The sequence below is a fragment of the Dromiciops gliroides genome, chromosome 2, assembly GCF_019393635.1.
Source record: "Dromiciops gliroides isolate mDroGli1 chromosome 2, mDroGli1.pri, whole genome shotgun sequence".
Classification (NCBI taxonomy): domain Eukaryota; kingdom Metazoa; phylum Chordata; class Mammalia; order Microbiotheria; family Microbiotheriidae; genus Dromiciops; species Dromiciops gliroides.
In genome coordinates, this window is record NC_057862.1 from 420,981,821 (window position 1) to 421,006,305 (window position 24,485).

The 24,485-nt window shown below is 38.1% G+C and overlaps 1 protein-coding gene across 2 annotated transcripts in view; it reads right to left on the reverse strand.

Annotated features, from left to right (window-relative positions):
• The window catches only part of RALGPS1 (Ral GEF with PH domain and SH3 binding motif 1), a 632,069-nt gene that overhangs the window by 428,347 nt on the left and 179,237 nt on the right, over positions 1-24,485 (reverse strand). For both annotated transcript variants that reach the window (XM_043981906.1, XM_043981905.1), the window contains exon 6: positions 4,726-4,809. In XM_043981906.1, the coding sequence (XP_043837841.1) occupies positions 4,726-4,809 (84 nt within the window). The remainder of the gene's footprint in view (positions 1-4,725; positions 4,810-24,485) is intronic.

Genomic DNA, 24,485 nt, shown 5'->3' on the forward strand with positions numbered 1-24,485 from the left:
AAGGTGCTACATATAAATATACAAAGCTTTGTCATTTCCTTAATGTATATGCTGAGCACTAGGATCTATGGGTCAAAAAGCATGGACATTTAAGTCACCTTCTTTGTATAATTTCAACTTTTTTTCAGGACAGCTGGATAAATGCACAGCTCCACAATCAATGCATTAGTGTTATCTTTTCACAAGCTTTCTTCATTGACTACTTCCATCTTTTGTCATTTTTGCTAATTTTCTGGGTATAAGTTAAAAAAAACTCGACAGTTGCTACAGTAATTTTGATTTGCATTTTCTTATGATTAGTAGTAATAATTTGATATTCTCCTTTAACCATATAATTATTGGGGATTGGCTATAGTCAGGATTTTAAATGTCACAGTAGATCTTGACCGGGAATTCCTCATTTAATATGGAAAACAAAAACCTGAATTGGGTTTCTCTGAGAAGATCTAAGTTGGAAGTTTTACTCGATGATTTATGACCTTTGTGATTAGGCAAATTGCTGAACCTTTTTGGGCCTCAGTTTCCTCCTGTGTAAAATAAAGGGATCATAATGTAAACGAAAAGAACAATCAAATGAAACTATGCTGAGTAATTGTAATGACAAACCTTGACACTGGAGAAGAGATGAGGCAATATAGCTCCCTCCTTTTGTTTTAGAGGGGGATATATTATGGGTATAGAATATTACATACACTGTCACATGAACTGATATATCAGTTGGTTTTGCTTAAATGACTCAAAGTTTGGTCCTCTTAAATTTACATTACCCTGCTATATGACCCTGTCTAAGTCAGTTAAAACTCTAAAGACCTCAGTCTTTTCATCTATAAAATAAAGAAAGTAGGGATGAGTCAATTCTATTCAAATAACATTTGTTAAATGCCTCCTATGTTTAAGGCACTATGCTAGGCCCTAGGGATATACACAAAAAAAAACATTTATCTCTTCCTCCTCTTCCTTCACACATTCCTCTAGACCAGGGGTTCTTAACCTGAGGTTATTCCACAGACTTTTAAGGATTAAAATTTATTTCAGGGTGTCTGTGAACTTGGATTGGAAAAAATTACATCTTTATTTCCACTAATTTAGCATTTCTTCAATTATGAATGTAAGGCAACAAAACATAATTCTGAGAGGGGTTCCTAGGATTCACCAGACTGCCAAAGGGGACCAGGACACAACAAAGGTTACAAACCCCCGGACTAAAGGAATTCTAAGTACCCTTACAATTCTGATACTCAAGGATTCTAGGCCATTCAAACTACCATATAATACAATTTCATTGCTCTCTATTGAAATGATATTAATTTTTAATAAGATCCCCAAAGTGGAATCTCAGAGCTGATTGACACCTAAGAAGTTATCTGAATTGGAATCACCTCTACAGCAAGTAGTCATCTAGTCTCTACTTGAATATCTCCAGTGATGAAGCAGATAAGTGGTATAGTAGAAAAACAGTGGGCCTTAAATCAGGAAGGTATGAGTTCAAATTTGACCACAGACACTTGTCAGCTTATCAACTATTACACAATGAGCAAATCACTTAACCTCTGCCTGCCTCAATTTCCTCATCTATAAAATGGGGATAATAATAGTATCTACCTCCCAGGGTTGTTGTGAGGGTGAAATATTTGAAAAGCACTTAGCACAGTGACTGGTGCATACATACTTAATAAGTGCTTATTTAAATATACGTATATGCATTTATGTGTATGTATGTATATATGTTTTAAAGACACACATATATGTGGCTATCCCTGGGAGGTAGTGAGTGTTTTATATATATATATATACACACACACACACACACACACACACACACACACACATACACACACATATAAGAAACTCACTATCTCCCAAGGATAGCCATTTAAATTTCTATTCATTGTTTCTAATTCTGATTTCAGGAGTGAAGCCAAATAAGTTTAATCCATCCTCTGCATGAGACAGCATCTAATCAGATCTTTTCTTCTACAGGGTAAATATTTCCAGGTACTTCAACCTGTCTTTGGATGTATGGCCTCCAATCTTATAAATATCCTGGTGGCCCTTCTCCTGTCTTCCTGATTGTCTTTGCTTAATGTTTATTCAGAATATACTTATACCTTTCCTTGTCTTCCCTCTTAGGATATAAGCTCCTTGACTTAGGGCTTGTTTCATTCTTTGCACTGGCATCTCCAGCACCCAGCACACTGCTGGCCATGTAATAGGGGATTACTAAATGCTTATTGGTTGATTCAGTTTGTCAATAGTTGGAGGACCTACATATGAACACAATATGTTATGGATAGTCTGCTAGAATATAACCAAGATAGTGACTCCCTTGTTCTCAGCATTGCCTTGCTGTGCAGCCCAAGCGTCAGTTAGTGACACTCAATGTCACTCCTGACTTATACTGAGCTTGCAGTACACTAACCTTTCAAATTTTTTTTCACATAAACTACTGTTTAGCCATACCCTTCTCATCCTACACATGTAAAGATGACTTTTCTGAATCCTCTTGTAGGATTTTATACTTATGCCTATTAAATTTCACTTGATTAGAGCCATCTCATTGTTCTAGTCTGTTAAGATCTTTTGAAATCTCAGTTCTGGCATCTGACATGTCAGTTGTTCCTCCCAGATTTGGTTCAGATTTACCATGAAATAAATCAAATTAATATTTCATTCTTTCAAAGGAATAAACATATGGCAAAACTGGACTCAACTTTGATGTGTTTTATAAGCAGTTTCTAGAATAAAGATATTGTTGATACTCTAAAGCAAGGAGGGATCATGACTATGATGATACATCATGGTATCTTGAATGGAGACAAAAGTGTTATTCTATAAATGCCATTCTTATTTATATTGTGCTCTCCCTGGTTCTATGATAGTTTCTCCAGCTTTGGACCACTGCTAAGAACTGTTTCTGATCTGGCCTTTGGACTACATTATCCTGGGAACTCTGATTTGGTTCGGCGGGGCATCCTATTTATGCTCAAAGATCACACTTGCACCATACCTACTCTCCTCTGGGGCCCTGTTGACTAGGGCCTAATCACTGGCTCCTGACTGGCCCCATTCCCTTCTCAGGAACCAGGGATTCCACAGCCTATGCCATGCCTGCTTGCTTATAGAATGAATATTGATGGTAACACTGTGCATTTGTTAAAAAAAGGAAACTCTCATTGACTTGACCAAACTGAGCTGGCATCTTGGTGCAATGCTGACTGTAGTGCAATCTGTGACTGCTCTTCATATAGAGAGATGTGCAGTTGGCCAGAAGTGGTGAATGGCTTGGCATTAAGTCAGATACTTCCTTAAGAATAATAAAAATCCCCTTAGAATTTGCAGCAATTTTGCACATCTGTTTGTTTGTTGCTTTAAAGCCAAACTGGTTGAAAGGGAAGAAGCAGCATTACAAAAGAGGAACAAAAGACATCTGGGACACTCTAGATGGATTTCTCTTGACAGCAGGTCTAACTGTAGTCATTTGAAACTAACCTAGCCCTTCTTCTCTCTCTATCACATTGAGGACAGAGAGCAGCTTTACTCTCTGGAGTACCAGCCCACGACAATCAATTAGCTACATGCTGGATCCCGTACAGTGTCCTCAAGTCTAGAGAGCAACAAGGAAGAGACTGAGTAAAAATGATCTCTAGGGTTAGGCATTTCCTACTGCTAATGAGCAGCAGGAGAGGCTGAGGTCCCATGGGGAAGTCAAAACTTAGGAACTCAGCTGGCTGGCCATACAGAATGTCTAATGGTAAAGTTATCACCCTGGTGATAACATGTGAAAATAAAAAGAAAGACATGCAATAGTTAAGAACAGCATCTAACATTCCTATTCAATGTGCTTCACATATATTAGCTCATTTCCGCCTCACAACCTGAGAGGTAAGTGTCATTGTTATCCTCATTTTACCAATGAAATGACTAAAACTCAAAGGGCCTGTCCAGGGTCATAAAGCTAGTAAGAGACTGAGGCAGGATTTGAACTCACATCTTCCTGATTCCATGGCTGGAACTGTCTATCCACCACACCTTGATGACAAAAGACTCAAAAGCAGCTAAGTTTACACTGCATGAGGTATGGCCATTGTACTAGAGTCACTTCCCAGAAGTTAACTTAGTTCAAGGATCCACTGTTTTCAATCCATGTTTTAATCTATCCCTTTGCTGACATCAAATGCAGCCTCAGTAGGTAGTTTCATAAGTTACTATGACCCATAAAATGTACCCCCTGAGGACCAGCCTTTTTGCAATGAGCTTCTCCAAATGGCTTGGCCAGGCCCCAGATGCCAGTCACATGGTCCATCTTTATCCCACACTTGAAACTTTTCCATCTGAGATGGTCTTGCCAAAATTTTCATTCTCATAGGCAAAGCCTCCAGGATCACTTCTGTGCCATCAAGAGGCATCAGAGCAGGACATTTATGGAGGTTTTCTCATAAGCAAAAGTGAAGAAAGGCTTATATGGCTTTAATAAGTCAGTGAACCCCTGAGCTTCAGTTTCCTCATCTTGAAAATAAGGGCATTTGATTGGCTCTCCTAGGTCTGGCACTAACTCCTATGGTCTAGATAAGCCAGCAATCTATTTCCCATCATGCCAAGGTCAGAACCTACTTTTCTAGGAGCATGGAACAAGGCACCAGATGCCAAAAGGAAGCCAATGATGAGGACAGATCTGATCCAGCAAATAAAGTCCAGGCATGCAGGAAATCACATTCTATTCCTTACCTGATTAAACCTTCTGGTAAAGGCCACAATATTAGGGGCGAGGCTGTGTTTCTCTTTCTTACTCCATCCACAGCTGGCTAATTCCTAGAAAACAAAGAGAGAAGTTCACCAACTGAATTCATTCATATAATTCAAAACTTCCAAGGAGCATTTAACCTTTAATCCAGGCTTCATTGCTAAGTGTCTCATAAATGATTTCATACATGGGGTGGAAACCTTTCTGAGGAAGGCTGCTAAGTCTGATCATTGCTAAGTCTTTAAAATTGAATGAGAAAGGAGTGATCCCTTTTATTTGGAGGACAGGGTAGATTAGATCATCACAGGCTACTCCTTTCAGAAGCCACTTTCAATTCAATTAACATTTATTTGATGCCTAATATGTGCTGGGTCCTTTGCCTGGCATTGGGGCTAATGTAATGAATCTGCAATAAAGATCTCAACCCAATGTCTGTATATCCTGTGGAAGTCACTGTTCCCTCTAAAACAAAAAGGGGAGAGGTGGGGCTATTACTTACTAGTCACTACTCCTGAATTCCCAGCCTCTGAAGGGATTCTGTCCCAACTTTGAAGTGAACAGAGAGCCATGGGTTGGCATAGTGGTGGGAAGAGTTTTCCCAATGGCACTTGGACAGCTATTGCTGTGAATATCCAAGCAGCAATTGGGTTATTATTGACTCTAGTGGTCAACACTCAGCTCAGAAAAAAAAAGAAAATTAGAATTTGCATAGTGGAATGAGAGGAGAAGAGGAGATTATGGTTTGTGTGAGAGAGGTAAAGGTATGTGAAAATATTCTGGAGATAAGCCATACTATGAGCTTTGGTGGGGAAGGGAGGGTATAACTCATCTTCCCACCATTCGGTCAATCACACACCTTAGAATCAGACCATAGAAACTATTAGAAATCTTTTTAGAAATGGTTTAAATCTTTAGAAACCATTGCTCCATGATATCAAACTTGGGAGAGTTGTGTTGGCAACTTCCTTTTTGTTCTTTTCAAGGTAAATCCCTTTTGATCAAATTTGCAAGACTTCAGGCAAATATATTTTTGTTTGCTCTTGGGACATGACTTTGGAAAGATGTTTCATTCAAAAGGAAGAGAGGATAATTAAGGGGGAGGAGCACTGTATATTATATGTGAAGAAATCCAGGAACCCGATGTGGGAAGCACTGTGAAGAGTGCTCAGATAAAGTGCAACAGAAGCAGAAACAGCAGGAATGTTGTCAATAGAGTGCACTACAGGTCATGTGGACAGAAAGAATAAATAAGAACTTCAGGAAACAGACCCTAAGCCTCACATGTAAGCATGATATATTAGTAATGGGGAACTTCAAATTATCCAGACACCAGTTGGAACTCACTATCTCTCTAAAATAGAGCAGCTAAGAATTTATTGTCTTGCCTTAATAATAATTTGATTATTTCACAATTGGAGTAAACAATAAAGGGGAGCTACTTTTCAGGATCTGATTCTCACCAACAGTAAGGAATTGTCTTCTGAAACAGAAATGGTGGGACCCTTGGTGGGAAGTGGCCACTCCATTTTAGATTGGTGATGGTAAAAGAAAGTAAAGGATGGACATAATCTGACAGGTACCCTAAATTTTTTGAAAGATTTCAAAAGATTCAGAGAAAGAAAAGCTAGGATTCCATAAGCTAAAATTCTAGAGAGGATGGCAAGCTCTCAAGAATGTAAACAGTTCCAATAAAGAGGGAAGGTGGTGTGGGGAGGAGGAGATTGTTTTTAAAAAAAAAAATCAATGTGGATACAAAAGAAACTCATTGATTAGATGGGGGGGCAATTGGGTTAAGTGACTTGCCCAGGGTCACACAGCTAGTGTCAAGTGTCCGAGGCTGGATTTGATCAGATCCTCCTGAATCCAGGGCATGTGCTTTATCCACTGTACCACCTAGCTGCCCCATTAGATTTTTTAAACATACATATGTTATCAATCACAATCACACTATTAGATAACTTGGCTTAACTGTTTTCAAAGAATGTATTTCATAGGGGCTTTATTTGGGTGTTTCCTGGCAACTGGTTGATACACCAAAAACAAACTCACCAATAAATCAAAAAGAAATAAAAATAAAGATAGGAAGGAAAGAATGAAAAGGAAGGAGAGAGAGAAAAAAAGGAAACAAGAGAGGAAAAGTATGTATAGAGAGTTGAAACAAGGTTAACTAACAGGGTGATTACAAAAAAATATAGTAGCATAGTCTTGAAAGAATAATAATATATATTCTAGAATAAAATTGTACAAGAATAATGCCAAGGGTGGACATAATAATGATAACGGACTTTACAAAGAGAAGGTGTGGCTACTCAATTTGGCTTATTTGGCTTCCCCCCATCCCCCACCAAGGAGAATCATGTTTGGATCAGAAAGCCAAAACAAAACTATATAAGAGGGAATTGAAATTCAAGAGAAGCATAGTGACATTAAGAAGTATTTAGCTGCTCTTGATGAGTTCATGTTACCAGGCACAGACAAACCACTTTCCAGGGTATAGAAATAATTGATGTACATGATTTCTGAGCATTGCCTGTGATCTTTAAAAGATCACAGGGAACATATTATATGCTTCAGAGAAAATTTGAATTCATCAAGGATGGATCATGCCAGACAAACCTGTTACTTTTTTGACAAGGTTAATTAGGTGGTAGATCAAGAAATGAGAGAGGGAGGGAGGGGGAAGTGGGGTGCAGGAGAGAGAGAGAGAGAGAGAGAGAGAGAGAGAGAGAGAGAGAGAGAGAGAGAGAGAGAGAGAGAGAGAACCTGCATTTTAGCAAGATATTTAACAAAGTCTCTCACATACTTATGGATAAGAGAGATATGAACTGGACAATAGAACAGTTAAAAGGATTCTGAGCGAGTTTAATAATTGGATCCAACAAGTAGTCATTCATGGCTCTCAATGCCAAGTTGGAAGATAGTCTCTAGTAGAGTGCTCCAGGGATCTATACTTGGCTCTGTGCTATTTAACATTTTTATCAATAAATTTGATAAACACATAAATGACAGAGGGATCGCTAACACATTGCATGAGAGAATTATGATCCAAAAATATCTCAACATCTTAAAATATTTGGCCAAATACTAACTACAAGATGAAATTTAATATGGAGAAATATTAAGAGTTAAACTTCAATTCAATAAGCCAATTGCACAAGTACAAGATGGGTGAGGTGTGGTTTGATAACAGATCATCTGAAAAGAATCTGGGACTACAAATTCAAAACAAGTAAACACTATGATATAGCAACTGAAACATTATGCTATAGCAACTTCTTTTTGTTCAATCCTTTTTCAGTCATGTCTGACTCTTTATGACCCCATTTGGGGTTTTCTTGGAAAACATACTGGAGTGCTTTGCCATTTCCTTCTGCAGCTCATTTTACTGATGAGGAAACTGAGGCAAAGAGAGTTAAGTGACTTTCCCAGGATCACACAGCTAGTAAGTGTCTGAAGCCAGATTTTTAACACAGGTCTTCCTGACTCCCAGACCTGTATTCTATCCACTGTGCCACCTAGCTGCCCAATGTTATCTTAGGCTACAGTAATATATGTATAGTGTTGAAGATTAGGAAGGCGATAGCCCCACTGTATTTGCTACCCTGGTCAAATCACATGTGGAATCCTGTGTTCAGTTCTGGGTCTCACATTTTAGGAAGGACATTGAGAAACTAAAATCTCTCTAGAAGAGCATAATCAGAATTGAGAAGGCTCAAGTTCATGCTATATGAGAATCAATTGAAAAATATATTTAGCCTTAGCTTATAGAAGAGAGCACTTAAGGTTAATAACATGGCTTCTCTAATTATCTGAAGAGATATTAAGGGGAAGTCTCATTCTGTTTGGTCCTAGAGGACAGAACTTGGCAGTAATGGATGGAAAACATGAAGAAAAAGATTTAGGCTTGACATAAGTAAAAACTTCCATAGAAATCTTTCTAAAAACAAAATAGGCAGCCCTGGAAGGAAATGGGTACCCCTTTTCTAGATGTCTTTATTTTAATAAAGGCTGAATGGCTCCTGGTTAGTGATATTGTAGAGAGTATCCTTGGTATGGTATGGCTTGGACTAAATGGCTTCTTAAGTTCCTTTAAACAATATGATTATTTGATTCTGATGTTGAGTTTTGGTTTATCATAGAAGCACCTTTAAGCCAATATTTTCCTTTGTCCAAATCACTAAAATAGGAGAGCTGCCAGCCAGAAATTCTTCACATAAGACTTCATAGGCTAAAGAAATAAAATGGTGTTCAGCTAACAGTCTCTCACAAAGAGGAACCTGGGAGATAAAGTCCAGGGGCCTGGAGCTTAGAACTTTGGATTATATGATTTATTTATATATTTTAAAATAAGTTTATTGATTCTTTTGTTTTTATATCCATAATTTCCAGATATTCCACAAATACCTTAGCAATGAACTCAACTTCATAATTAAAGAAACATGGTTAAACAAATCCAACCAATATCATGCCCACTTCTGAAATTGTAGGCAAAATTCTCCCCCTAGAGTCACCCATGTCTCTAACAAGAAAGAAGATACCTACTTGTGCAGCCCTAATTTCTCTCCTAAAATTCAGTCTGTTTCTCTAACTTCCTATTAGACATCTTAAGTTGAATTTCCCTTAGATATCTAAAACTCAACATGCTCCAAGCTGAATTAACTATATTTTCCCCAAACTCTTTTTTCTTCCTGATTTGTCTATTATTGTCAAGGGTATCACCATCCTCCCAGTTTTCCAGGCTCACAACCTAGATGTCATTCTTGACTTCTTACTCTCTTTAACCTCCCATATTCATCAGTTTGTCAAATCTTGTCATTTCCACTTTTGTAATATATCTCATATTTCAGTTTTATTAGAATTCACTTCCCTCCATGTACTCATTGGTTCAATAACACTGGCCTCCTCACTCTTCCTTGCACATGATGCTCCATCTCCCACCTCCAAACATTTCCAATGGCTGTGCTCCATATCTGGAATGCTCTTTCTCTTCTTCCCTGCCTCCTAACTTTTCTGGCTTCCTTTAGGTCTCATCTTAAGTCTCGCCTTCTGCAAGAAGCCTTTCACAGAGTTCTTTCGTCTTGGTACATTCTAAGACTACCCCCATTTATCCTGTGTGTGTGTATGCACATATATGTGTATATACACATATATGTATATGTATATATCTTATCTATCACATATATATCTTCTTTGTAGAGAGCTGATTTTCTTTAAACATTAAAATACCATTAAATTGTAAGCTCCCTGTAGGATTGTCTTTTGCTTCTTTATTTCCCCATTGCTTTGCACATTTCCTGGCATGTGCAAAGAGATAGAGAATTTTATGAAATGCAAAATAGATTACTTTTATTACATTACATTAAAAAGGCTTTGTACAAACAGAAGCAATGCAGTAAAAATTAGAAGGAAAACAGAAAGCTGGAAAATAATTTTTACAGCCAGTGTTTTTGATATAGGCCTCATTTCTAAAATATATGGGGAACTGAATCAGATTTATAAGAATATAAGTCATTCCCAAAATGAGAAATGGTCAAAGGATGTGAACAGTCAGTTTTCAGATGAAGAAATCAAAGCTATCTACTGCCAGATGAAAAAAATGTTCTAAATCACGATTGAGTAGAGAAATTCAAATGAAAACAACTCTGAGGTTCCTCCTCATAGCCATCAGATTGCCTAATATAACAAAAAAAGGAAAATAATAAATGTTGGAGAAGCTGTGGAAAAATTGGAACACTAATGCATTGTTGGTGGAGTTGTGAACAGATCCAACCATTCTGGAGAGCAATTTGGAATTATTGTACTATGCATACCCTTTGACACAGTAATACCATTACAAGGTTTCCCAAAGAGATCATAAAAAATGGAGAAGGACCCATATGGACAAACATATTTATAGCAGTTCTCTTTGTGGTAGCAAAGAATTGGAAATTGAGGGGATGCCCACAATTGGGGAATGGCTGAACAAGTTGTGGTATATGAATATAATGGAATACTATTATGCTATAAGGAATTGAACAGGCACTTTTCAGAAAAACCTGGAAAAACTTAAATGAACTGATGCTGAGTGAAATGAGCAGAAACAGTAGAACATTATACACAGTAACAGCAACATTGTGCAATGATTAACTGTGATAGACTTAGCTCTTCTCAGCAATACAATGATCCAAGACAATTCAAAAGGACTCATGATGGAAAATGTTCTCCACATTCAGAAAAAAAGAACTGTGGATTCTGAATGTAGATTGGACCATCTATTTCTACTTTTGTTTTTTTTTCTTTTTTGAGTTTTTCCCCTTTTGTTCTGATTCTTTTTTTTTACAACATGACCAATGCAGAAATATGTTTAATGTTATTGTACATATATAACATATATCAGATTGCTTTCTGTCTTGGGGTAGGGGGAGGGGAGGGAGAGAGGGAGAAAAATTTGGAACTCAAAAATCTTAAAACAAATGGTGAAAACTATCTTCATGTAACTGGAAACTATCTTAATGTAATTGGGAAAAAATGAATTATATGATATCTGAGGTCCTTTTCAACTCTGACATTCTATAAAAATAAAATGTTATCATACAGATTATAGAACATATATGAAAGCTAGGTGGTGTGGTGATTAGAGTACTGAACTTGTCAGAAAAATCTGAATTCAAATCCTGTCTCAGATACTAGTTACATTACTCTTAACCTCTTAATCTCTTTAGCCTCAGATTCCTTTTCTGCACAATGGGGATAATAGCATATCACTCCCAGGGTTGTTATGAAATGGTTTGTGGAAAGCATTTTGCAAATCTGAAACCATGCTGCCTACTATTAGAATATTGGAGCTGAAAAGGGACATTTTACATAATCTAGTTCAACCCACAACTTTATTTCATTGGCTTTTAAAGAAATAGGCAGGTTATGAGCTCCTTGTAATCAAGTTTTATGTGATACCTATCTAACAAAGTGCCTTCCATACACTAGGCACTTGATTGATGTTTGCTAAATTGAATTGGATTGACTTTCCAGGTTGCGCCTTGCAATGTAACAGAAGCAGACAGGAAATAGTTACATAATAAGGTGGCTTAGGTAGCAAATGGAGCTCAATGTTGGCTTCCAACATAAATCTCCAGTAGGAACAGATCCCTGCCTTCACAGAATTACAGAATTACAAAGAATCACTTTGGTTCCCACCTTTCATGGCCACCCCAGTGCCTGAGAAGGGCCATTACTGAGACAGCTAGCTCAATTCCAGCAGGATGTCCTCGAGAATGCTGCTCCAATTTTTCCCAGTGAGTGGGAAGAAAAGAGCACCCGGGAGACTTCCCATCTGGAAAGGAAATATTTTTCAATGTGTTCTTTGCTGAGAGTTTTCCCTGATGAACAATACATGGAAGGAATAGGTGGACTGAAGACTGATATGGGGAAGTTATATAAATGCCCCAGGAAGTGAACAGGCTGTGGTATTAGGTATGAATCTCACCATTATTCCACTAAGCAAAGCAAACTGCGTGAATAGGCTTCACATAGGTCCTGAAGAGTGGGTGGGCAGTACTCTAATGAATGGTAAAAGGGAGATCAGCGGGGCCAGCATCTCTTAGATGCCAGAGGAAAGAACTTGCATAAAGGAAGGCGAACAGATGGACATGACTATATTCAAAGGCAGGCTAGAGGGCAGTGGGAGGGAAGGGAGAGTAGCTGAAAGTAAAATATGTCCTGGTGCCCATGGTGGAGAAGTTACAAATCATGGTATCACAGGAGTTAGATTTGAAGGTATCTTTAAGAGATCATAGAATCCAATTTCTTCATTTCACATATGAGGAAACTGAGGCCCAAAGAGGAGAAATAATCTAGGATCATAAGATTTACAGCTAAAAGTAACCTTAGAGATTCACTAGTCAAGCCCTTTCATTTTATGGTTGAAGAGATTCAAACCCAGAAGGGTCAAACCCCAAGGAACACAGGTGCTAAGTGAGTCAGGATTTGCCCCTGACTCCACAGCTGTTATTGTGTTTTTGAGAGGCTATTTGGAGGAGGAAGAACATCCATCAATTTTGAGGATTTGTGGAAGAAAGAAGGAAGGGAAACCACCACAGATTATGAGGAAGGTGACTTTGACAAAGATACTTAGGAAAAGGTTCTTAATCCAAGTTGTGTCATGGAATCATTTGACAGGCTGATTAAAATGATGCCCCCTTCTTAGAATAATGTTTTTTGAGTGTATCAAATGAAATACATAGGATTGCAAAGAAAAGTAATTACATGGAAATGGCTATAAAAATGATTTAAAAACAAGTTCACAGACCTTGGGTTAAAAACCTGGAATGAATAGCTGAACAAGTTGTGGTATTATGAATGTAATGGAATACTACTGTGTTACAAGAAATTATGAGCAGGTAGATTTCAGAAAAATCTGGAAAGACTTACATGGACTGATGCTGAGTGAAGTGAGCAGAACCAGGAGAACATTATACACAGTAACAGTAACATTATGTGATGATCAACTGTGATAGACTTAGCTCTTTTCAGCAATACAATGATCCAAGACAATTACAAAAGACTTAAGATGGAAAATGCTCTCCACATCCAGAAAAAAGAACTATGGAGTCTGAATGCAGATCAAAGCATACTACATTTTTGGTTCTTCTTTCTTGTGGTTTTTTTTTTCCTTTTGTTCTGATTCTTCTCTTACAATATGACCAATGTGGAAATATGTTAAACATGCTTGTAATGTATAACCTATATCAGATTGCTTTCTAGCTTTGGGAGGGGGGAGAGGAGGGAGAGCAAAAAATTGGGAACTTAAAATCTTACAAAAATGAATATTGAAAACTATATTTACATGTAATTGGAAAAAATAAAATAAAATACTATTTTGAAAAAACCTCTGGAAGAGACAAAAGGAAGAAATAGAGGAAGGGAAGATTAAAAGAAACTAAAAATGACCATCAGCCAGTCAAGAAAATAAACAATAGGGATGGAATGTCCAATGGAGAACCAATACTTCATTCCTCAATCCATTTAGCAAATGTTTACTGAGCCTCTCCTAGGACTGTGTAACTGTTAAATAGCTCCCATTTCCATAGTATGCTTATAATAAGAGCTAGCATTTATATAGCACTTGAAGATTTGCAAAGCACTTTACAAATATTATCTCATTTGATCCTCACAACAACCCTGGGAGATAGATGCCATTATTAATCTCATTTTACACATGAAGAAACTGTGGCAAAGGTTAAGTGACTTTTCCAGGATCACATAGTTAGTAAATGCCTGAGGTCACATTTGAACTCAATTCTTCCTGACACCAGGTCCAGTACTCTATACATCACATGATCTACAAAGTGCTTTCCTCATGACAGTCCTTTAAGATATTAAGCAATTATGTTACTGAGGCATAGAGAGAGAGGAAGTGGCTTGTCCACTGTTACCCAGTCAATAAGTATTAGAGCTGCAATTGAAACCTAGGGGTAGAATAAAGTCTGCGTCAAGAATACCTGGATGCGTATCCTATTTCAGGAACCTGCTAGCTTTGTAACCTTGATTAAAGCATTTCACATCTCTGAGGATAACAATAGCACCTACCTCACAGATTTGTCATGAGGATCAATGGTACAATGAATGAAAAGCACTTTGCAAACCTCATATGTACTTTATGAACACGAATGATGATGACTGCTTTCTTCACCACTCTGGTGACCTTATTCAATTCACTTCCTTCTCTGGGAACCAGTTTTCTTGGCTATAAATTGTGGAGATTGGACCAGATCCGTGGTTCTCAGACTTTTTGATCTTAGGGTTCCTTTACAGTCATAAAAATTATTAAGGAGATTTTGTTTTGTGGGTCATATCTATGATGTCCTCTTCTTTGAATAATGTTTTTAAGTGTATCAAATGAAATACATAGGATTACAGAGATAAGTAGTTACATGGAAATAGTTATAAAAATATTTTTTTCAAACCAAGTTCACAGACATCACAGATACTTCTCATATTGGAAATTAAAATATATCATCATTATCATGAAAATAGTTTTGACCTTGGGGCCCCCTGAAAAGGCCTCCAGGGAGCCCTGAACCACTGTCTGAGAACCTATGAGCTGGATAGTTGCTAAGATGCCCTCCAGATCTAAATCTTCAGATTTTATCGAATATTGACTGACAATACCTATGGTGTCATAAAGAGGATTTCCGCTGAGGAATGTAAAGAATTAATTGTGATTTGAGGTTTTTATGACCCCATCTTTTGGCTAGAATTTAAAAAGCCCTGGTGTGCGCACTGGCCAAGGCTCAGGTGCCTTCGCACCGGCATGGTGCTCTACCCCACTGGCTATAGCCATTGCCATGGCGCTGGCAGCTCACGTCATCATCATGTGCTGACACCTACATGGGCCTGGCAAAATTATAATGACTGGAAGCCCAGTGAGGGCAGTCATGTGACCGTCAATCAGGGCTGCCAGCCAATTAGCTTGGGGCTGTCTGTGGACAGCCTGGGGTTCACTGGGAAGAAGAAGGGAGGAGATTCACCATTCTGGCATATGAGCTGGAGAGAGACGGGACACAGCTGTGTTCTGCTGAGCCCTGGACAGTGGTGTTATAGCAAGTCGTACAATTTTCCTTTCCCCATTCCTTTTTTTCCCTTGTCCTTAATTCTACTAATCTTACTTGTGTTTTAAGTTCGTTCTTGTTAATAAACCCTGTTCTGTTTTTGAAAGAGGCTGTTAATCTCCTTCCTTGCCCCAATATTGCAGCGAGCCACCTAATTAACACTCCTCAATTAAAATTTGGCCCCTACAGGTATGAGTTAATGAAGAAGACCTTCCACCTCTGGTACCAGCCATAGAGAGTGGATAACACTAGTCATCCTGAAGGAAGTGATGAGGCCTGATGCTATAGGAGTCCAGGAAGGAGATTGTAAACAGCCTAGAGAAGTCAAAGAAGGCCTCAAGAAGTTGCCATGTTGGCAACTCTACCATTTTTTTTTTTTTTGGTGTGGGGCAGGGTAAGAATCAAACTGTGCCTTGATAGAAGGGGAGAAACCAAATATGTGAAAAAACAATGTCAGTTTAGCAAACAAACGTCCCAGGTTGGGGTTCTGAAACAGTGTGAAGAAAGGTTTTGAGCAGCAAATGATGATGATGATAACGCTGGTGGTGGTGCTGGTGATGATGATAGCACCTTATGGTTAGAAATCATTTTATATCTATCCTTGCCTTTGGATCACACAACAATCCTATACCTACAGGTACATGGGGCAGCTGGGTGGCACAGTAGATAATAGAACATTGTCCCTGGAGTTAGAAGAACCTTAATTCAAATCCAGCTTCATACACTTGCCAGCTGTGCAACCCTGGGCAAATAACAGAACCCTGATTGCTTCCAAAAAACAATAACAAAAAAAAAACCCCATCAAAGTTACTACAGGCATCTTCAGAACTTCCTGATTGTCCCAAACACTAGAGCCCTCCCTCCCAAAATGTTCTTGTATTCTACAACTTAGCATTTATTTGGATTTGTTCCCTTTGTACTTGTGCTCTATATACTTATGTGTTCTTCTTGCCTCCCCAATTAGAATTTAAGTACCTCCCCTCTATAGATTGTTTCATCCCTTGTGTGTATCCCCCACACTTGGCACATTTCCTGTCAATACTTGTTTAATGATTATTTTCCCCACGTCACAGATGAGGAAAGGGAAAGTCATGGAAGTTGAGAGACTTGCCCATAGCCACACAGCCATTTTGGAGGCAGGATTCCAACCCAGCTCAGCCTTGGCTACAATTTCAGAACTCTTTTAATAGACACTGACTGTTAATCTGGCAGTAAATGAGTGAGAGACTGAGGAAGGAGAGACTGAAGGTGGGAGGTACTACAGTAGTCCAGGAATAACATGATAGGAGTTTGGAACAGAGTTGTGGCACTGAAAATAGGAAGAAGAAGACAAAGGCAAGGAAGAGATAGTTTGTAAGAAGGATCCTTAGGAGCTGGTGGCAGACAATATGGGGGAGGTATGAGAAGAGGTGGAGAGGGAGGAAACAACAATGTGTGACTGTGAAGAAATAGAACAAACTAAAGCAGCCATCTAAACCATATTTTTCAGTTCAAAGTAGTCACCTTGGGGAGTCAATAGTATGTGCCAGGCCTTTTGTTAAGTGCATTGTATACAAAGAAAGGCCAAAAAAAGTCCTGCTGTCAAGGAGCTCACAGTCTAAGTAGAGAGAGAGCATGCAAACCATTATGTTTGAAAAGCTATAGACAGGATAAATTGGAAGATAATCAACAGAGGGGAGGCACTAACTAGGATTAAGAGGGATTGACAATGGCTTCTTCCCAAAATGTTACCCCCCCCCACTAACAACCCATTTTGGAAATCTTTTAACAATAATGACTCATGTTTCTCTAGAATTTTAAAGGAGAAAAAGCACTTTGCTCACAACAGTCCTGCCAAGCTAGGCAGCATATTATTATATTCTCATTTTGCAGAAGAAGAAACTGAGGCTTGGTGCGGGTGAGTGACTTGCACAGGGCCACACATCTAGTTGTTAAAGAATTTGAAGCAATGCCTCCTGATTCCAAATCCAGAATTCTGTTTCCTTCCCCATACTGATTCTTCTGGTAATTGCTATTAAATCCTGCAATACTTTCTTGGAAATACTTTTCATGTTGGCAACTGTTGGAGACGGAGAGGAGTGAAGGTTCATATGATTCTTGGAATTAAGTTTTTAACAGTCATTTATTTGGAGCCAAATCTGAGGAATCAGGAGCATAGTCAGGCTGGACCACACTTTTGGAAGTCCCAAACAAGTTGGGGAAAGTAATGAGTAGATTGCTGGGCCAGAGTCAGGAAGGCCTATGTGCAAATCTGGCCTCATATGCTTACCAGTTCTGTGACACTGAGCAAGTCACTTAACCTCCGCCTCCCTCAGTTTTCTCATCAGTAAAATGGAGATAATAATAGCACCCATTTCCCAGGGTTGTTATGAGAATCAAATGAGATATATTATTTGCAAACTGCTTAGCACAGTGCCTCATACATAGTTTGCTTTATCAACGCTTATTCCTTTCCCCTTCCCTAATGTGAACGATTATCTTGTGTGGTTTATTCATGGGTTCTGAGGCATTTTCCAAAGCAGCTGCGGTGCAAGATCACTGACCTTGGGTCTGATTTCCAGTTCGTCACTATACTAACGAGCTGATTTCACACAAATGACTTCCTCTCTTGGATCCTCAGTCTTCTCATCTGTACAATTGGGACAATAATCCTTGTACTCCCTGCTTCTAACAATCCCTAAAATTGTTGTGAGACTCAAAGAAGAGGATTTATGTTGGATGCTTTTTAAGTTCTAAAGTGTTAGGCACATGGAAATTATTATTCAAGTAATATTTCTCACACCTGGAAAGACTTATATAAATTGATGTAAAGTGAAGTGAGCAGAACCAGAACATTGTACACTGTAACAGCAGTATTATACACTGAAGAACTCTGAATGACTTAGCTATTCTCAGCAATACAATGATCCAAGACAATCCCAAAGGACTCATGATGAAACATACTAACCACCTCCAGAGAAAGAACTGATATTGTCTGAATACAGGCTGAAACATACTATTTTTTTTCTTTCTTTCTCTTTCTTCCTTCTGTTCTTTCTTTCTTTCTCTATTTTTGGGGCCCATTTCTTGCATAAAATGACTAATATGGAAATGTTTTACCTGACTGCATATGTATAACCTATATTAGATTGCTTAACGTCTTATGGAGTGGGGAGAGGTGAGAAGGAAGAAGGGATAAAATTTGGAGCTCAGACCTTTAAAAAATGAATGTAAAAATCGTTTAAACATGTAATTGGGGGGAAATGGAATATTTTTTAAAATAACTATTTCTTTTTTGTGTGAGGCAATGAGGGTTAAGTGACTTGCCCAGGGTCACACAGCTAGTAAGTGTCAAGTATCTGAGGCCAGATTTGAACTCAGGTCCTCCTGAATCCAAGGCCAGTGCTCTATCCACTGCACCACCTAGCTGCCCCCAAAGAACTATTTCTAATTTATTTGTTTCAAAAATCAGTCTTTTTCTTTATATGATGACATTGTTCAGGCACTGTATGGCTTTTGGTATTCATCCTCTCTTCCCTTCCTTCAATCTGAAAGAAAATAGTAGCCATCCTTTTTTCCAAAGATAACCCCATTTCTTGTCCCAGATACTACCTGTTTTACTAACTCCTGAGGGCCCCCACTAATACATTTACATCCCTCTTCTGCATACCCCTTTGCCTTAGGTCTCCCTCTACTGAGAAAACCTCTAACTACCATTCTATTTCTCTCCTTTCTTTCACAGCCAAAGTTCTCCAACAACTGGTTTTCAACAACTCACTTCTTACTTCTTCTGACTCTTTTTTTTATCACAGAATTTAGAAATGGAAATGGCTCTTAGTGATACCATGACTCTGAGAACTTAGGTAATTTGCCCAAGATTATGCAGATTCTAGAGTTTTTCCTTTGTACCCCAGATAGAGCAAATTCAGGATTCAAATTTAGGTCCTCTGAATCTAAAGTTAGTGTCTTTTATTTATACACTACTACATCCTGCACTCATTAATAACCCTTTGCTATCTGGTTTCCATCCCCACCCTCTCTACTAAAACTATACTCTCAGAGGTGCCAAAAACCTGCTTTGAATTATAGACTCCAATTACTTCATTCTCTCCAATATCTCTGCACCCCCTGCCAGTGCTGACTACCTCCCTTTTTGAACTCTCCTCCTCTGGCTTCCTGGTTTTCCACACATTCTTGATATATCTCCTACCTTTCTGAACCTCTCCACTGTCCCCTTCACTCCATTTCTCTACCCAACTACAAGCACACCCCAAGCCTCAGACAGACTAAATTGATAATACATACATACATACATATATATATATATATAAAAGACAAAGATGGCAGGCTTATCAGATCTGTGTATGACATGCAGCTCAGAGAGATAATTTAAATGATGTATGACAGAATCTGGAGCAGATAGGTGGTTCAGTGGATAAAGTGCTAGGCCTGGAATCAGGAAGATTGAGTTCAATTCTGACATCAGACATTAGCTGTGTGATCCTGGACAAGTCACTTAACCCTGGTTGCATCAGTTTCTTCATTTGTAAAATGAGCTGTAGAAGGAAATGGAAAAGCACTCAAGTATCTTTGCTAAGAAAACTCCAAAAGGGGTCATGAAGAGTCAGACATGACTGAAATGTCTGAATAATAACAGAAGCGACTAACATCAGGACACTCTTAGTTCAGGTTTGAGGCACTTGGAAGACACTGAACACTTAATGTAGAAGGTTTACTTTGCCCTAATAGAGCAAGGATATGTATCAAGGAAACAACAGCACTTTACTCCTCTGGCCCTTAGATAACCAGAAAGCTACATCAGGGAAGCCAGTATCAATCAGGTCCTGGGGGCAGATTGTCTTGTGAGAAAAGAAGTTGGGTCAGAGAAATCCTAGGCTTATCACACCACTATTGTGAGGAGGATTTTAATGAGGGAAAGTGATCTTGGCTGTTTATGGCAATAAATTATCCAGAAGGAGGGAAATGATAGAACATTACACTCTACCTGTTGAAACCACATAGGAGCACTATGTTCAGGTACAGAACTGAAGCATCACTTTGTAAGGAATAAATGGGAACATATCCAGAGAAGAGCAACCAGAATTTTGTGGAAATAAGGAATTGTGATATGAATAATAATTGAAGGAACTAAAGCTGTTCAGACTGGAGAAGAAAAAACTCAATTGGAACATGACAATTGTCTTCAGATATTTACAGAGCTGAACTGGCTAGTCCCAGTAGGTGAGGAAGTAGAAGAATGATCTCTAAGATCCCTTTATATAGTTATGAACCATTAAAGGGAGGCAGATTTTGGCTTAACATAAGAAATAATTTCCAAACAATTAGTGCTATGAGCTGATGAATTACTGTCCAATAGATACCTAAAATTCAACATGTTCAAAACAGGAATTCTGGAGTGACAGAGCCAACAAAAGGTCAGGGTGAGACATTTTTCCATTTAGCCTAAGACAACTTGAGAGATTAGTAGGAGAGGTCTGTGACACAGGGTGGGAGCCCAGGAAGAGGCAGCACCAGATGTGGGCCTTGGAGGTGGCTATGACAACAGCCACAGTAGCTTTGGTAACTCTCAGCTGAGATAGTAAGAGGGTTGGAGAACTGGTCACAAAGAGACCAGCTACATGACTGGGAGCTTTTTGGCAACTCTACTGCTCATATGCAGTTCTAGCTCACATTTCCAGGGTGAAGAGTAGGGCTTGTGGTTGCTCACAAAGGAACAGGGGACCTGATCCCATTACCAAGGTCAATAGTAACATAAGCACTTATGGCTGCAGCAGACCAAAGGCCCTTAATGGGTAAAGACCAGAGCACAGACAAGAAGCGCATATTTCTCCATGGATCAAACCTTCTTGAAGGCACTGAAAATTTGCAGACTACTTCTAAAAACAGCAGCATGAAAAATTCTAAAGATTGGGACGGTGCCCCTCCACCCCGGGATGAGCAAAACCCAACTGTAACATAAAATTCAAAGTCAAGAAATAGGCTGGGAAAATGAACAAACAACAACAGCAACAATAAAATTGAACCATAAAAAGCTACTATAGTAGGTATGGAAAACCAAGACACAACTCAAAAGAAGACAATGTGAAACTAGCTATAAGCAAAGCATCAAAGAAAAATGCTAATTGGATACAAACCCAACAAGAATTCCTGGAAAAGTTAAAGAAATAAGAGTGCTAGAGGAAAAAGTAAGAAAAGAAATGAGAGTGATGTAAAAAAATTATGAAAAGAGAATTAACAGAGTGGTAAAAGAGGCACAAAAAAACTCCAAAGAAATCAACATTTTAAAAATAAATTGGTCAAATGATCAAAGAGGCATAGAAATTCACTGATGAAAAGAACTCCTTAAAAAGCATAAGCCAAAAGAAGAATAAGCCAAATGGTAAGGGATATACAAAAGTTAAGTGAAGAAAGAATTGGGCAAGTGAAAGTCAATTACTCCATGAGACATCAAGAAACAATAAAATAAAGTCAAAAGACTGAATAAATGGAAGAAAATGTAAACTACCTCATTGGAATAACAACTGACCTGGAAAATAGATTTAGGAGAGATCACTTTTAAATTATTGGAATTATTTTAAATTATTTAAATAATTTTAAGTTATTGGAAAACCATGATTTTTTTAAATGGCCTAGACAAGGAAAAGACCAATACCTTCTACCATATACCAGAATAAGGTCAAAGTAGGTACATGATTTGGACACATAGGCAAATTAGGAGAGGAAGTTATATTTACCTCTAAGATCTATGGAAAGGGGAAGAATTTATGATCAAACAAGAGATAGAAAATATGAAATAGAAAGTGAATCAATTTGATTACATTAAAGTAAAAAGGTTTTGCACAAACAAAACCAATGCAATCAAGATTAGAAGGAAAACAGAAAGCCAGGAAACAATTTTACAAGTCAGTGTTTTTGATAAATGCCTCATTTCTAAAATATATAGAGAACTGAACCAAATTTAGAAGAATATAAGTCATTCCCCAATTGAGAAGTTATCAAAGGATATGAACAGTTTACAAATGGAGAAATTTAAGCTACCTATAGTCATATGAAAAAAATGCACTAAATCACTACTGATTAGAGAAATACAAATTAAAACAACTCTGAGGTACTCCCTCATACCTATCAGATTGGCTAATATTACAAAAAAAGAAAATTATAAATGTTAGAGAAGATGTGGGAAAATTGGAACACTAATACATTGTTGGTGGAGTTGTGAACTGATCCAACAGTTCTGGAGAACAATTTGGAACTCTGCCCAAAGGGCTATAAAACTGTGCATACCCAGGTCAGCTAGGTGGCGCAGTGGATAGAGCACTGGCCCTGGAGTCGGAAGGACCTAAGTTCAAATCCAGCCTCAGACACTTAACACTTACTAGCTGTGTGACCCTGAGCAAGTCACTTAACCCCAATTGCCTCACCCCCCCAAAAAAAACCAAACAAACTGTGTATACCTTTTGACCCCAGCAATACCAATCCTAGGTTTGCATTTCAAAAAGATCATAAGAAAAGGGGAAAGGACCTACATGTACAAAAATATTTATAGTAACTATTTTTATGGTGGAAAAGAATTAGAAATTGAAGGGATTCCCATCAATTGAGGAATGACTGAGCAGTTTGTCATATGAATGTGATACAATACTACTGTGCTATAAGAAATGATAAGCTATCAGATTTCAGAAAAACCTGAAAAGACTTAAGTGGACTGATGCTGAGTGAAGTGAGGAGAACCAGGAGAACATTGTATACAGTAACAACATTGTGTGCTGATCAACTGTGAAAGACTTAGCTCTTCTCAGCAATACAATGATTCAAGACCATTCCAAAAAACTTAAGATGGAAAATACTCTCCACATCCAGAAAAAGAACTATGGAGTCTGAACACAGATCAAAGCATACTATTTTCATTTTATTTGTTGTTATTTTTTCTTTCTTGTGGTTTTCCCCTTTAGTTCTGATTCTTCTTTTACAACATGACTAATATGGAAATATACATAACAATTGTGTGTGTGTGTGTGTGTGTGTGTGTGTGTGTATAAATAACCTATAGGTGATGGCTTGCCATCTTGGGGATGGGGCAGGGAAGAAAAATTTGTTTGTTTTTTTCGGGGCAATTGGGGTTAAGTGACTTGCCCAGGGTCACACAGCTAGTAAATGTTAAGTGTCTGAGGTTGGATTTGAACTCAGGTACTCCTGAATCCAGGGCCAGTGCTCTATCCACTGTGCCACCTAGCTGCCCTGGGAAGAAAAATTTGGAACTCAAAATCTTGTAAGAATGAATGTTGAAAAACCCAGGAACTCTCTGAACACAACTACCAAACACTCTTCACACAAATCAAATCAGATCTAAATAATTGGAAAGATATCAATTGCTCATGGATAGGCAGAGCTAATATAGTAAAAATGACAATACTACCTAAATTAATTTACTTATTCAGTGCCATACCAATCAGACTACCTAAAAATTATTTTATAGAGCTAAAAAAAGTAATAACAAAATTCAACTGGAAAAATAAAAAATCAAGAATATCCAGGGAAATAATAAAAAAAAATTCACAGGAAGGTGGGTTAGTGGTACCAAACCTGGAGCTTTACTATAAAGTGGCAGTCATCAAAACTATCTGGTACTGGCTAAGAAATAGAGTGGAGGATCAATGGAATAGGCTAGGCACAGGAAACACAGTAGTAAATGACACTAGAAATGTAGTGTTTGATAAACCCAAAGACTCCAGCTTCTGGGATAGGAACTCAGTATTTGACAAAAACTGCTGGGAAAACTGGAAGATAGTATGGCAGAAATTAGGCATAGAACAACATCTGATACCTTATACTAAAATAAGGTCAAATTGGATACATGATTTAGACATAAGAGGTGATACCATAGGTAAATTAGGAGAGAAAGGAATAGTCTACCTTTCAGATCTTTGGAAAGGAAAACAGTTTATGACCCAACAAGAGATAGAGAATATTATAAAATGTGAAATGGATGATTTTGATTACATTAAATTAAAAAAATTTTGTACAAACAGAAGCAATGCATCCAAAATTAGAAGGGAGGCAGAAAGCTGGGAAACAATTTTTATGGCCAGTACTTCTGATAAAGGCTTCATTTCTAAAGTATATAGGGAACTAAATCAAATTTATAAGAATCCAAGTCA